The following is a 13,532-nucleotide window of genomic DNA, read 5'->3' as shown; positions in this document are numbered from 1 at the left end:
AGACTCGAGTCACAAGTCTTTCCCTTTCAAAAGCCAGCTGCAGCTCTACGGAAAAATAAAACAGGGTCGCTGCCTGGGTGTGGATGTGTTAGAGTTCTCATTAACCACTCCCCTGATATCCACATCCCATTGTAAACAAGGTGGGAGGAGCGTTATGTGCTCCTCCTTCTGCCCTACCTCATCCAAAGAAAAAAATCAGACCACCCATCCTTCATCCTATGATCATTGTATACACCAGAGATGGACAAGGGAGTCCACTCCCACCTCTTCCCTCCTGCTTGATGCAAAAGCAAAATATTAACCCTCCCCTGCCTCCTGGCTGGAGCTTCCCTGCTTCTCGCCTGATCTGAATGATGGCCCCATTAGGTCTTTCATGCCACAAAAAAAGTAAGCAAGCACGCCCAGACACAGACAGACTGGAGTCTGCATACGTGGGGACTGAGTGCAGAGTCAGTGGCCTTAGACGCAAGTCAGTGCCTGAGTCATCAATGCAGGTGACTCAAGTCTGCAGGAGTCAGCAAAAAATGTGTTTTTGGGATTCTGATTCGAGTCACCTGACTCGTTCCCATCCCTGGGGATCCTATACCAACTGCAAATTTTATGAACTGTTACACTTTTAGGATGAAATCCTAAAAGCCCCGCTGAACTCATTGGGACCATATATCTAATAGTAATCAGACATTCATAGGAATGCACAGTTCATTACTAACAGTTTGTCGCATATGAGCCCTATTCCTCAGATATTTTCATGACTTGCATTTGGGGTTCCTCTAGACATTCCCTCTTCTCTATTTTGGTTTCTTTTTTAGTACCTTATTGTAGTATGTATATCACTTGACATGAGCTGTTGCTGAAGTGTGGAAAGGGGTGGTCAGTGTTTCTCAACTAGTGGTATGTGTGCCATTGGAGGTACTTGAAGTGGTGTCTGAAAGTATGCACAGGACCCTCACATACCTGCCATCTGGCAGCAAGACAAGCAATGTGATGCGACAAACAGCGGTACGAAGCTTGGTCAGAGCTCCAGTATGCACTTTTTGCATGCTCAAAAAAGCCCTCCTGTCCATCCTGAGCCTCTTACCAGTGTTTGACGCACTGCATCTGGCCTTCCAACTCAGAAGTAACTGGTGATGATGTCATCACCAATTACTTCCAGTGGTACTTCCAATAGGTGGACCATACAAAGTAGTATGGTGAGGGACAAATGTTGAGAAATGCTGGATTAGGTGGATTAGTGGAAGGTGTGAATGGGTGGTTCTACTAAGACAATGTGTTGATATCCTGTCTATATGCTGAATATCTGGATGTTACAATATTTATTTCTTTTGAACTAAATTATGGTCATAAAAATAATGCTATGAGGTACAGTTTCTCCCATACAGCAGCAATCAAATAGGAAATAAACACACTTATCCTAGCCCAGGCTAGGCCCAGCCTCCCATGCGCCACACGCCTCCACACACCTACAAACATGCCATAAGACACGTCGTAGCAACCAGAAGGATGGAGGTGTCAGGAGGAAGCCAGCGCAGTTAGGAGCTGGGCCTCCACCTGGGTCAGAGGGTGGCCATGAGCCATCAACAGTATCCCGCCAAGTGGCAGGGATGTGTTCCGCAGTGGGGGGAGAAGGGCAGTTCAGGCCTGGGAGGAGAGCAGGGACAGCGGAGGCTGCTTCCTATCTCCACCTCCCATTCTTGAAAGCCCTATACAGGTCTACTTGGTTCTGCACCGGCCATTCAGCTGGTCCAGATCTGAGAAGACCCATTGAGGCTGCTGGGACTCAGTACGAGGTAAGGGAGCAATTGTTTCCTTACTTTGAGGAGACCTCCAGCTGCCTCCTTGGCACTACAGGATACAGAGACAGCCATTTAGGCACTGCTGCATTTCGGCATAGGTAACCTGCATAGGATTGGGCTGTTTATTTTTAACATTTTAAAAATATTATATTGCTGTTCTTCCAAGGAGCTCAGGAGCTGTTCTTCCAAGGAGCTCAGGATTATATTGCTGTTCTTCCAAGGAGCTCAGGAGTACAGGTTGAGTCTCATTATTTGAGAGGGTTCCGTTCCAAGAACTCACTTGGATGGCAAAAAACACACTATAGCAAATCAATTTAAAAAACAAAGTCTCTTTGCTCAGGTGATTTAAAACCAGCCTTGCTGACCTTTGTAATGCACACAGAGGCACTCAGTCTTTCTCCAGGCGCTTAGGCTTCACTAGGAGGCAGCAATCCCTCCCTTCACCAGGAGCCCCAGAAAGGAGGAAAGAATGGAGAAGGTGATAATCGCTGCCATTCAGCCTTCTTTCACGTGCTCAGGGGGAAAGGAGGAATGAAGCCTGCAGAGAATGATTGATGGATTGTTAGCTGGCTGCCCTCTCTAGCATTATTAAATAACTGTTTTCCTTTAGTCTAAAGGGCCCTTCTCATCAGCTTTGACATAGAAAAATCTGTGGATACTTAGGTTATGCCTGTAATCACTTGTGTGACTGTCTCTCTGCAACAGTAAAAAGCAGTTTTTTAAACTATGATTTTAAAACGATAATTTTTTCCCTTCTCCAGGGATCAGCACATTCCTTCTCATTTGCAGGGGCCATTTGTGTTGAGTCAAATCTGTGTATAAAAAAATCCATGTATAACAAGGCTGGGCCTGTACCTGGTTCATGTACATGTCACTTGGTGACATCTTACCTTTTAGGCAAACTTTTAAGGTATAGGAGCCCACAGGTCCTGAATCTAGCAACCACAGCTCTAGATGTGAACGCATTAGATCTAGTCTTGGCAAAAAAAAAGAACACATAAGAACAGACTGTAGGGATATATAGGAGTCTGCCTTGCCTGTTTTTGGCTTGAGTTTCTTTGCAACTTTCATACTGGAATTTTAGATGCTGGATGGTGGATCAGAGAATTTCTAAGCCTTCTTTGATTATTTCCTTTGTTTGGCTATTGAAGAGTTATTTAATGCCAAGAGCAATAATATATGGAAGTGGTTTCATATTTTTCATTTAGATTTAGCTTTTGATCTTCTGATGGCTGTACTTATTGCTTTGGTTGATATATCTTAAGAAGTTTGTTATTTTTGGATGTCGATAGCAGAAAAAATGGGACAAGCAGCAACTATGTTTAGAATAAACGGTTTACTGAACTGCTCAATTTGTTTTCTCTTAGAATAGCAAATGTTGGGGTTATAATTGGGCTTTGTATCTTAATCCATTGATTGTAAAGTTTTTTTCTCCTCTATAAATAGAACAAGTTGACACTACTGTCAAATTATAACAGAATATTCATTGACTACAGTATGAGAAGCAGCCTACCTTCTGGTTTCTAGCACTAATTGTTTATAGATCTACTTCTTATTATGCTCCAAACACAAAAACCTTTTACTCTTTTGAACATTAAGTCACTATAAAATATAAATGTACTGTCCAGTTAAAGTTAGTTATAATTATCCCTTTGAAAGCAATGGAAAAAGTGTTCCACTGACTTTAATGGGATTTAGTCAGGACTAACTTTAAGAGAATCAGGATCATGGTCTTTCACATCTACCTTAATTTTGACCAAACAAAATTTACAGCAACAGGCCATTATGGGCATTGGTCCACGCATGCCTCCTATATCCCCATAAGGCAGTGGTTCTGAAACTTTGTAGCCCAGGACCCACTTTTTAGAATGTCGGGACCCACCAGAAGTGATGCAAATGAATGGGGACCTACCTGACATTGGCTCACGACCCACCTAGTGGGTCCCGTCCCACAGTTTGAGAAACAGTGCCATAAGGTGGTCCTCTCCTCAGCCTGGTCAAGTTACAGTAGAGCTCACAGGAAGGGTTAGATACAGGAACTGCAGATGAACGCCTCATTCCCTGTAACAGCCCATTCTGCACACATTACATGAGCCAGGGTGGGATGGGGAATAAAGAAATAGGAATCTATTGAAGCCCCAAGGAGATCCTGCTACATGCAAGTACTGTGCCCACCTAGGAAATGTTTTTTTTTTTAAAAACACAAGGAGTTTTTAAAAACAACCCAAAGTTGTTTTAAGGTTGCCAGCAAGTAAGCATGATGACTAAAACCGAAGCCCATTTTCATTGGCACTTTTCTTATCATCTTCAAAAAAGTTATCATGAATTCTGTCAATTTCACATGACACATTAAAAACATTTTTAAAAGCCCTGATGGAGACCAAAGGCCCATCTAGTCCAGCATCCTGTTTTCCCCCAGCGGTCCACCAACTGCCTCTGGGAAGACCACAAGCAGGACAGAAAGGCATACTTCTCTCCCACCGTTATTCCCCTGCAACTAGTATTCGGAGGCATTCTCAATGAAGGTTGCACAAAGCCATCACAACTAGTAGTCATTCATAGACTTCATCATTTAGCTCACTTACCTAACTATAATTTTAAAGGGCCTCATCTCTATTTAGCTAAACTTTAGCACACTGAAATTACAATGCTAAGCACATTTACTTGGGGGCAAGTCTCAATTATCCACTGGACTTACTTCCAATTATTAGGATTGGGTATAACAATCATGGTGGTAAACCAAAAATTTTGCATAGTATAGAAGTTTATTGTGTTCTACCAGTTACCTAAGGCTGCCTATTAGATTCTTTTCTCATTTCCCCCTCCCCTACCCCAACAAACATAAATTAAAAGCAAGCAAATGCACAACCAGCTCATGTTAATCACTAAGAGCAGTTTTATTCCTTTGCTTCCTTTCTTTGAATAGCAACTTGGCTTAAAGTGTTAGAGCACAATCCTATGCATGTCTACTCAGAAGCAAATCCATGATAGTCAATGGAGCTTACTCCCAGGAAAGTGTGGGTAGGATTGCAGCCTTAGGGCCCAATCCTATCCAATTTTCCAGTGCTGGTGCAACCATGCCAATGCATGCATCCTGTGGTGGGGAGGCATTCACAGAGGCCTCCTCAACATAAGGGAACATTTGTGCCCTAATCTCTGGGCTGCACTGTGGTTGCACCGATGCAGGAAAGTTGGATAGAATTGGGCCCTTAGTAAATTATCTACTTTTTCCTATTACACCACTGATAGCATGACAAGTACATATGTCATTCAGAGCCATATCTCTATTCCAGAGACAACTAAGAAGATAGCTTATGATAAAAAATTTCCCATTGTGAGAATGCCCTGGTTCCCCCCTCCCATTTTTGCCTCTTTTTCTGTATATTTGAACACTTTTTATCTAGAAGCCCCTGTATAAATTCAGCAGCTAAAAACTGCTGAGGCATCATCTTTTAAGCAGTCTTTGTTCTTTATTTTGAAACTCTTTTATTCCCCAAACGTGCTGTTTGTGGATTTGGCTTCTCTTCTCATCTGGAATGGCTCTCCACTCCCTCCCCCCGGATTGGCATGTGTGTACTGACTGAGTAGCCAAACCTATTCATCTATGTCAAGAGAGTGGAATGGAGCGATCTTGTGGCTTCCACTCCTCCACTGAGGTAACCTGATGACATATTTAAAGCAAAGTTATATATTTCCCACCCTAGAAGAAGTAGGGGTTATTCTCTGCAAGTCACCTGAGTGACCCACTCATTGGCAGGTCAGAGAAGAGCACCCACTTGCTCACCTGTGAGGAGGGATTCTCTGAGCAATGTAATTACTGTATATACTCTTGTATAAGTCAAGAAATTTAGATCTTAAAATTGATCTTAAACATTGGTCAACCTATACACAGGTGTATATGGTAAATCTAGTCACCACCTTGCTCTTAGAGCAGCCATTTTCAACCACTGCGCAGTGACACATTGGTGTGCCGTGAATGGTCTGCAGGTGTGCTGTGAGAGTTTGGGGGAGGGTCATTTGTTAATAGGGCCAATGGGAATGACAGCTGCCCACCAACAGCACGGTGTGCCTTATCAATTGTCAAAAAACTGATGGTGTGCCTTGTCAATTTTAGTACCTTGTCAGAGTGCCGTAAGACAAAAAAGACTGAAAATCACTGTCTTAGAGTAACGCTTCAAATTTAAAGAAAAAAAGGGGGGGAGAGGGAGAGAGAGAGAATACAAGCACCCATCAGTGTTTTCTGAGCTGCACAGAGCATGTTTGCAGCAAAACCAGCTTGGGTCAGTTGGAAGAAATAAGCATTTATGGAATGGATCATTTTATTCCATAGCAACAGTTTCATTGCAGCAACACCTGCCTAGATAGGTTTAATGGAGGGAATAAGCCTGCAAGTTCCCAAAATGTGAGCCATGGCTATGGAATCCTCCTGAAAAACCCACTACCCTATATAATGTATAGAATTGTAGCCCTAATGGGGAGCTATGGCCAATGGCCCAGTAGGTCAAGGGAGCTGCCAATCAAAAGAGGTTGGGAACCCTTCCATTCCATTGCAGCAGCATCAACTAGCCCAATTGGAATGGCCTCCATTGAGTCACTAACCTCCCCCAAACTGGACTTATCCATGGGTTATAGGAAATGCCTGAGTTTTTGGCTTCAAACATGCCCTTGACGTATCTGAGATCAACTTAAACACTAGTATATACGGCACCTTCATCTAGATAAATGACAAACAGGGGCTTTTTATTCCTTTAAGTGACTCCAGCCAGCAAACTCCTACCCTCCTTAAGCAGCCAGGCCTTCGGAGGGATTGTGGACTGAGAGTTTTGAGTAGCATCTCAGCTCCATCTTCTGAGCATTAATAGTTAATACATCCAGGTGGTTAAAACTCTTCTTTGTGCCTTCCAGCCACTTTCCATTTGCCTGCTTGTACCCATGTTTCCCCCCCCCCCCAACTTGCTTAATTCCCTCTTCATTTAAAACAGTGGTTCTCAAATTGTGGGTCAGGAATCTAACCATTTTTGGTGGGTTGTGAAATTGACAAGCTAATAGCTGATAAGGAAAATGTATTGAGCCCTATGGAAAGCGAAACTGAGCCACATGTATGCATTTACTCATGAGTAGGGAACAATGGCTCAGGTCTTATCAAAGGCCAGGTGAAGGAGAATGCAAGGCCACCAGAATGGTCCTGATTCAATGAACCTGGAGCTCAACAAATGTTCCAGAAGGTGCCCTCCACCACCACTGTAAAAATGATTAAAAACAGAGGCTTGAGCGACTGGTAAAGTAAAACTTTTTTTTAAAGTCTCAAAGTTAGGTGGGTTCCAATACAGCAGAGCTTTTCAAACTGGGGCATTGTGACACCCCAGCCAGAGGGCCCTGGCCTCTTTCCCCTTAAGGGGCGGGGGCAGGGGGGATGCAGCAACACAATCCCCAGGATCACATCGCTAAGGGGGCTGCAGGGACTGGCATGTGCCCAACAGTCCCTGCAGCAGCCTCCCTGGGGGGGGGGGGGTGCCTTGCACCAGGGTCTGCAGGGCTTCCTGAAGTTTAAAAAGTGAAAGCACAGCTATCATTCTCCACTTCTGGTCTTGCAGAGGTGGGGCACGATCGCTGTGCTTTTGCTTTTTAAGCTTCAGGGAGCCCTGCAGATGCTCACACAGGGCTCCCTGCAACCCAGGGAGGCTGCTGCAGGGATTGGTGAGTACATGGCAGTCCCTGCAGCGCCCTTTGCGACACAATCCTGGGGATTGTGTGACTGCCTTCCCCCCACCCCCGCCGCCTCCCCCTTCCCCTTCAAGAACTTACTGCAGTCCTCAAACTTCCTGTGAGTTTGAGAACCGCAGCAATAGAATGTTGTTTTAAAAACTGGGTCCTGGTGCTAAAAAGTTTGGGAACCACTGAAAATTTGGTGGACTATCACATCACTTCGCCCTGCAGATATGATGTTACTGTGAATTTGATTTTAAATAAGCACCTGGGATTCAGTGGTCTCTTGAGAGGGAGGTTTTTCTAGATAGTACCCCTCTGTCTGGTCTCTGAAACCCAGGAAGGTGACAGACAATACAAACTATCAAGGTTTCCCCCCTCATGGTCAACTGCTGGCCCAAAGGGAAGGAGGGAAGCAGGAAAGAGTGTGTGCACACTAACCACTAGCTGCTACTCCCCTTGGTCAGCTGGCTTTCTCCTAGGGGTCTTCTAAGATTTGCTGTTCTCTAAAAGACATTTGGAGTTTGTGCTCTGAATGTCAGGATTTGTTCAAACATCCTCTTTCAAATCACTGCATTCTAGTTTCAACTGTAAGAAAGGAAACTTAAAAATATTTTATGCACATATGGCATATCTGGAAGCATTCACCAGATACATATAGCATGCTTCAAAACAACACCAGAAAAGTCAAGCAACATTCAAGTAAGATTATGCAAGATCCTAACTCTTTTACAGTTCCAGCCTTCTAGAAACCATCGCTTGTGTAGTTCAATGATTTTATGCAATCTATTATACATTAGTTTAATGTCTCAGAGCTGCTGAATGTGTTTTAATATCATTGAAATTCAAAGATAACAATCTATTGACAAATAGCTTCAAACGATATAAAGCATGAGAAACATGCTTTGGGAAGAGTATGTCCAATGTGGACACCACAAATCAAGTAAAAACTTCCTTAAAAAAAAAACTGGAAAGATTCAGAAAATGGCAATAATAATAATAAAGCATTTGGTATACAAATAATATGAGAAAGGATTAAAGAAGAAAGCATTTAGCAGAAAAGATAACAGGGAAACTTCCTTATATGTGAAAATGCTGCCATTAAGTACGTGGAAAACAGCAAAAGGAGGACAAGATATAACTGGTTTAAGATTCAATTACTTAGTTTTCTATTTCTGCACCATGTACATATCAAGTACAATCCAGTTCATATTTTCCATGGATTTAGACTGAATATTTAGAGAAAAACTATCTTGTGGTTTGTTCCACTAAGCAGGACATATCTGGAACTCATTGTCTATATGAGTAATAAATCAGGGATAAACTCCATCAATGGATGATTCTTAGAAGAGCTGGACAATCGCTAAGACATTTCCTGCCATTGGAAATGGGGTTAGACTTGATAATCTTTGGGCACACTTTTCTTTCTTTTTTTGTAAGTGAATGCAGTTTTCTGTAACAATAGTGTGTGCAGTCTAGGAGGGCTTTATAGTCCAGACAGGTTCTTTTTACTGTGGATATTCCTCCAAAATTTGAAAATGCACCTGATTGGCATTCAACATTTTAAAAACATAGAACAGAATTCTAGAACAAGAATTCTGAAACAGAATCAATTCTTTTAACAGTGTTAAAAATAACAAAATATCATTCAGATTATCTTGGTAATTAAGATTTACACCTGATAACCCTAAGCTTAAAATATAACTTATTTACCTGTATTTATTTCATTAACATCTACTTTATACCATGATTTTAGAACTACTGACAGCACAAGTAGATCCTAACATCGTAAATTACTCCCTACTTTCTTCTTAATGTTAATGAGGTGATCAATTGGAACACTGAAAGGCAATGGCTACCCACTATCTAAAAACTCAGCTTGAACTAGGACCAAGTTATCTTAATGGGATGCTATTGTTTTACATCATATGAAGATCCTCTGCTTTATGCATTTTATTTTGCTCTGCCATTTTACTTACTTCGGTTAAAATACAACTAAAGCAAAACCAGACTTGCAAAACAGCAGATTATCAAGAACGCAAATTCTAGAATTATGCCATCTCTTTTGCTTAAAAAAGTTTATATATAAACATTTCATGCAAATGGAATCAAAATTGGATAGTGGATCAATACTGTAATACAAATAAATATTATTCCATATTGTCCACTATGTTTAGGTAGCTGCTAAAATGTCACACGAGTAACTTTGTAGATGGGAAAGGGAAGGAGGCATACATCTTTAGTTAATAAGCTGGATTTTTCACATTTCGGTGTGGATGTATTTTTTCCAGATGAACAGGGGCATGGTTCCCCAAAATATGCTACTGAATAAGCACATGAGGATTTGTTTGTGTGAGTGGAGTCATCACTCTTGCAGCAATCGCTCCTGCCTAAAGTATTTTCTGAGGTTATATTACCTTACTGATTTTCACACAGATTTTCACTCCAGAATTCCAATGGACCTTAAAGGAGAGCCGAAGTCAGGTTCACTATGAACACTGCTGGTGGGACGCTGGAATTCTGGAGTGCAAATCTGTGTGAAAATCAGCATTGTAAAATAATCTTAAGAACATAAGAAGAGCCCCGCCGGGTCAGGCCATAGGCCCAGCTAGTCCAGCTTCCTGTATCTCATAGTGGCCCACCAAATGCCCCAGGGAGCACACCAGATCACAAGAGACCTGCATCCTGTTGCCGTCTCTTGCATCTGGCATTGTGACGCAGCCCATGTCTAAAATCAGGAGGTTGCACATACCCATTATGGCTTGTAACCAGTAATGGATTTTTCCTCCAGAAACTTGTCCAACCCTCTTTTAAAGGCATCTAGGCCAGATGCCATCACCATATGCTGTGGCAAGGAGTTCCACAGACCAACCACACACTGAGTAAAGAAATATTTTCTTTTGTCTGTCCTAACTCTCCCAACACTCAATTTTAGTGGATGTCCCCTGGTTCTGGTATTGTGTGAGAGTCTAAAGAGCATCTGCCTATCCACTCTGTCTACCCCCTGCATAATTTTGTATGTCTCAATCATGACCCACCTCATGCACCTCTTTTCTCAGCAAAGACTTTGGGCAGGAGCGACTGCTGCAAGAATGTACCTTAGAGAGCCGGTCTAGTTCACTATGAGCACTGCTGATGGGGCATTGTTGTTATTTACAAAACTTATGAGCAGCATTTTTCTGCTCCAAGAGACATACCCATGACAATACAGAAAGTTTGACTACATTTTGTTCTCTTTCATGCTTATTGGGGAGGGGGCCTTCTTTCAATGCTGCTTCTTGCAACCCAAGTAGGGCTGCAGTCCTCTCCACATTTATCTGGGAGTAAGCCCTAATTGACTATGATGGGACTTACTTCTGAGATGACATGCAGAGGAATGGGCGGTGAGGCTGCAACCCTCTCCACGCTTCCCTGGGAGTAAGCCCTAATGGACTATGATGGGGCTTACTTTCGAGTAGACATGCGCAGGCTGGGGCTCTAACTCCGCCAAAGGAGCCGCACAGCCAGCCCAGCTGCGAGTCATGCGCGAGAGCAGAAAGAGTGGGCTGAAGATCCATCCGCACATCTGGAAGTTCAACTGGAGCTTCCACCTCTCGCTTCCAGATGCCCCTCATGTGAAGGCAGAACACCCTCTGGACATGACAGCTCCGGAGCCACAGGGAAAGGAGGCGGGAGAGTCCTCCTTCCACAACCCCGCAGCGTGCCTGGCTGCGCCCCTCTTTCCCTGAGCCTCCAACCAGCTCAGGCAGCGGCTCCAACGCCCGCGGCCCGCTCCCCTCTCGCTTCCTCTGGCTGCTTCTTCTGCGGCGTCGGGGCGCGAAGGAGAAGTCCCCTGAACCGCCTTCCTCCCGGCTCTCCAAAGCGCTCGTGCGCTTTTACGCACAGGCTGCTGCCAGGCGTTCTGCCCCAGCCCGGCGGCGCTCCACTGCCGCCCTGGGAGCCTCGAGCCTCCTCCTCGACCCCCCCCCCTTACCTGACGGCGGCCGTTTCCTGCTGAGCCTGCTCACCGCGCGGTTGAACATCTCTCGCTGGCGGTGTGGCGGCTGCTGCTGCTGCTGCAGGAGGAGCCAGTGGGGAGGTCCCCGACGGGGCGCTCTCCGGGCCCCCGCCTGCCCGCCCAGCCTCCCTGGGAGGCGCCTGGTGCGCCGCTTTGCGCGCGCTCTCCTTTTGGCCCGCGCGTCACGCCGGCAGAGTGCACGCCTGCCCCAAGTTGGCGGGCACTGCCAGCCTCGGGGGGAAGAGAAGGGGAGGGGGCGCGCCGTGCCGTGCTTTGGAGCTGCGGGTTGGAAGCGCCTGGCTGGAAGCACCGCCGCTGAGGGCGTCTCCACACTGGCTCACTTCGCAGGCAGCCTGGCCAGAGGGACCGAGGAAGGCTCACCAGGCTCTGCCTGCCCGCCTCCACGTCGCAGGGCCCAGTCCTGTCCAACTTTCCAGCTCTAAGGGAACAAACACTCCCTCACCTTGAGGCGGGCTCCGTGACTGTCGCTCTCCCCCCCCCCCCCCACTGCAGAATGCACTGCACACCGCATTGGCATGGCAGCATCAGTGCTGGCACGTTGGATAGGGTTGGGCTCTGAACTGCTGAAGGAGGAAGCAGGGCTTTGGCTCTTTGTCGCCTGGAAGGAACTCAGCATTCAATCCTTTGCCTGCTTTGCTTGGGAGAAACTTCTGTTGGACACAGAGGGACCAGGGCAGCAGTTCCCAAACTGTGAGCCGTGGCTCCCCAGGGAGCCATGGAAGCCAGCCAGGGAGCCGCAGAATCTTCAAGAAGAACCCACTCCCCTATACAATGTATAGGATTGTAGCCCTAATGTTGAGTCACCCAGTAGGTCGAGAGAGCCACCAGTCGAAAAAGTTTGGGAACCACTACAACCCTATCCACACTTTCCTGGGAGTAAGCGACATTGACTATAATGGGACCTACTTCTGCCTAGGTATGCATAGGATTGGGCTCTTACGTCCGAGTAAGCATGCAGAAGCTGCGGGAGCTTGAAAGTTTCAGTAGTTGTAGTGGACAAGACAGACATAACACTCTCATCTGCAACATTTGAGACGCCAAAAAGGGTTTGCCAAAATAAGCATTTTCCTGCAACCCAAAAAGTTTATTTGGACATGTGCAGGCTCAGTGCAGGTCAGCTCTGAGCAAGTTCACTCCAAAATAAGCCCTACTGAAGTCCATGGGAATTATTTCCAAGCACATTTGAAATGTCAGGTGCTGATTTGTTCATATTATCAATGACAATCTATTAATGGAATACATCACTTTACAATGGTAGCAAAGTGATTAAATCCTATTGCACCCAGTATGCTGTTAGCCCAGACTACTACACTTTTTAAAAATAAGATTCAATATTGGGTACATACTACTTACACATAAGCAACCCATACTCATACTGAGAAAATTGTAATTGTAGCTAATAAATAGGTATAGTAGACATCTGTCAGACTGCCTCATACCTTTCTTGCAACTGCAAAATTCTGAGCAACTCATCAAAACAAAAAAAAATGATTTCACAGTATTGTATAGACTTTGTCCCCTCTTGGTTCAGGAAGGGAAGTCAAAATATATGTCAGTAGGAAATTTACAGTGCAATTCTTTGCATGTTTACTCAGAAGCAAGTCCCATTGTGTTCAATGGAGCTTTCTCTCAGGTAAGTGTGTATAGGATTGCAATCTTAGCCTTCTGCATCATTATTGTGTTGATTTTGTAATATATAGCCTCAAAATTGCCATCAAAGATCTCATCCTGTGTGGTCCATTATAGCAGTCAGATACAGGAAGGACATATACATGGAAAAAATGAACAAACAGAAGAGAACATTACTTATGGGTTCTCTGAGGATTATACACAGTTGCTTGCATTTTTGAAAAAAAAAGTCCATTCAATTATTTTACTCAAAGTTGCAGGTACAAATAATGCAAATAATTTTGCAGTGGTGTGAAATCCTCACCTATATGTACAATACTTGCAATCTCATCTATGTACTATTCCAGGTACAAGGTAAAAAAAGATTTCACTGCTGAAGTGTTAAT

At 44.4% G+C, this 13,532-nt stretch overlaps 1 protein-coding gene across 1 annotated transcript in view; it reads right to left on the bottom strand.

Annotated features, from left to right (window-relative positions):
• The window catches only part of RGS10 (regulator of G protein signaling 10), a 28,809-nt gene extending 17,173 nt beyond the window's left edge, over positions 1–11,636 (bottom strand). Inside the window, exon 1 of the mRNA XM_066620737.1 lies at positions 11,473–11,636. Within this exon, the coding sequence (XP_066476834.1) occupies positions 11,473–11,521 (49 nt within the window). The 5' untranslated portion in view covers positions 11,522–11,636. The remainder of the gene's footprint in view (positions 1–11,472) is intronic.
• Between the last annotated feature and the right edge of the window lie 1,896 nt (positions 11,637–13,532).

This window comes from Tiliqua scincoides, chromosome 3 (genome assembly GCF_035046505.1).
Source record: "Tiliqua scincoides isolate rTilSci1 chromosome 3, rTilSci1.hap2, whole genome shotgun sequence".
Lineage (NCBI taxonomy): Eukaryota > Metazoa > Chordata > Lepidosauria > Squamata > Scincidae > Tiliqua > Tiliqua scincoides.
This window is presented reverse-complemented; position numbering and strand designations above follow the sequence as displayed.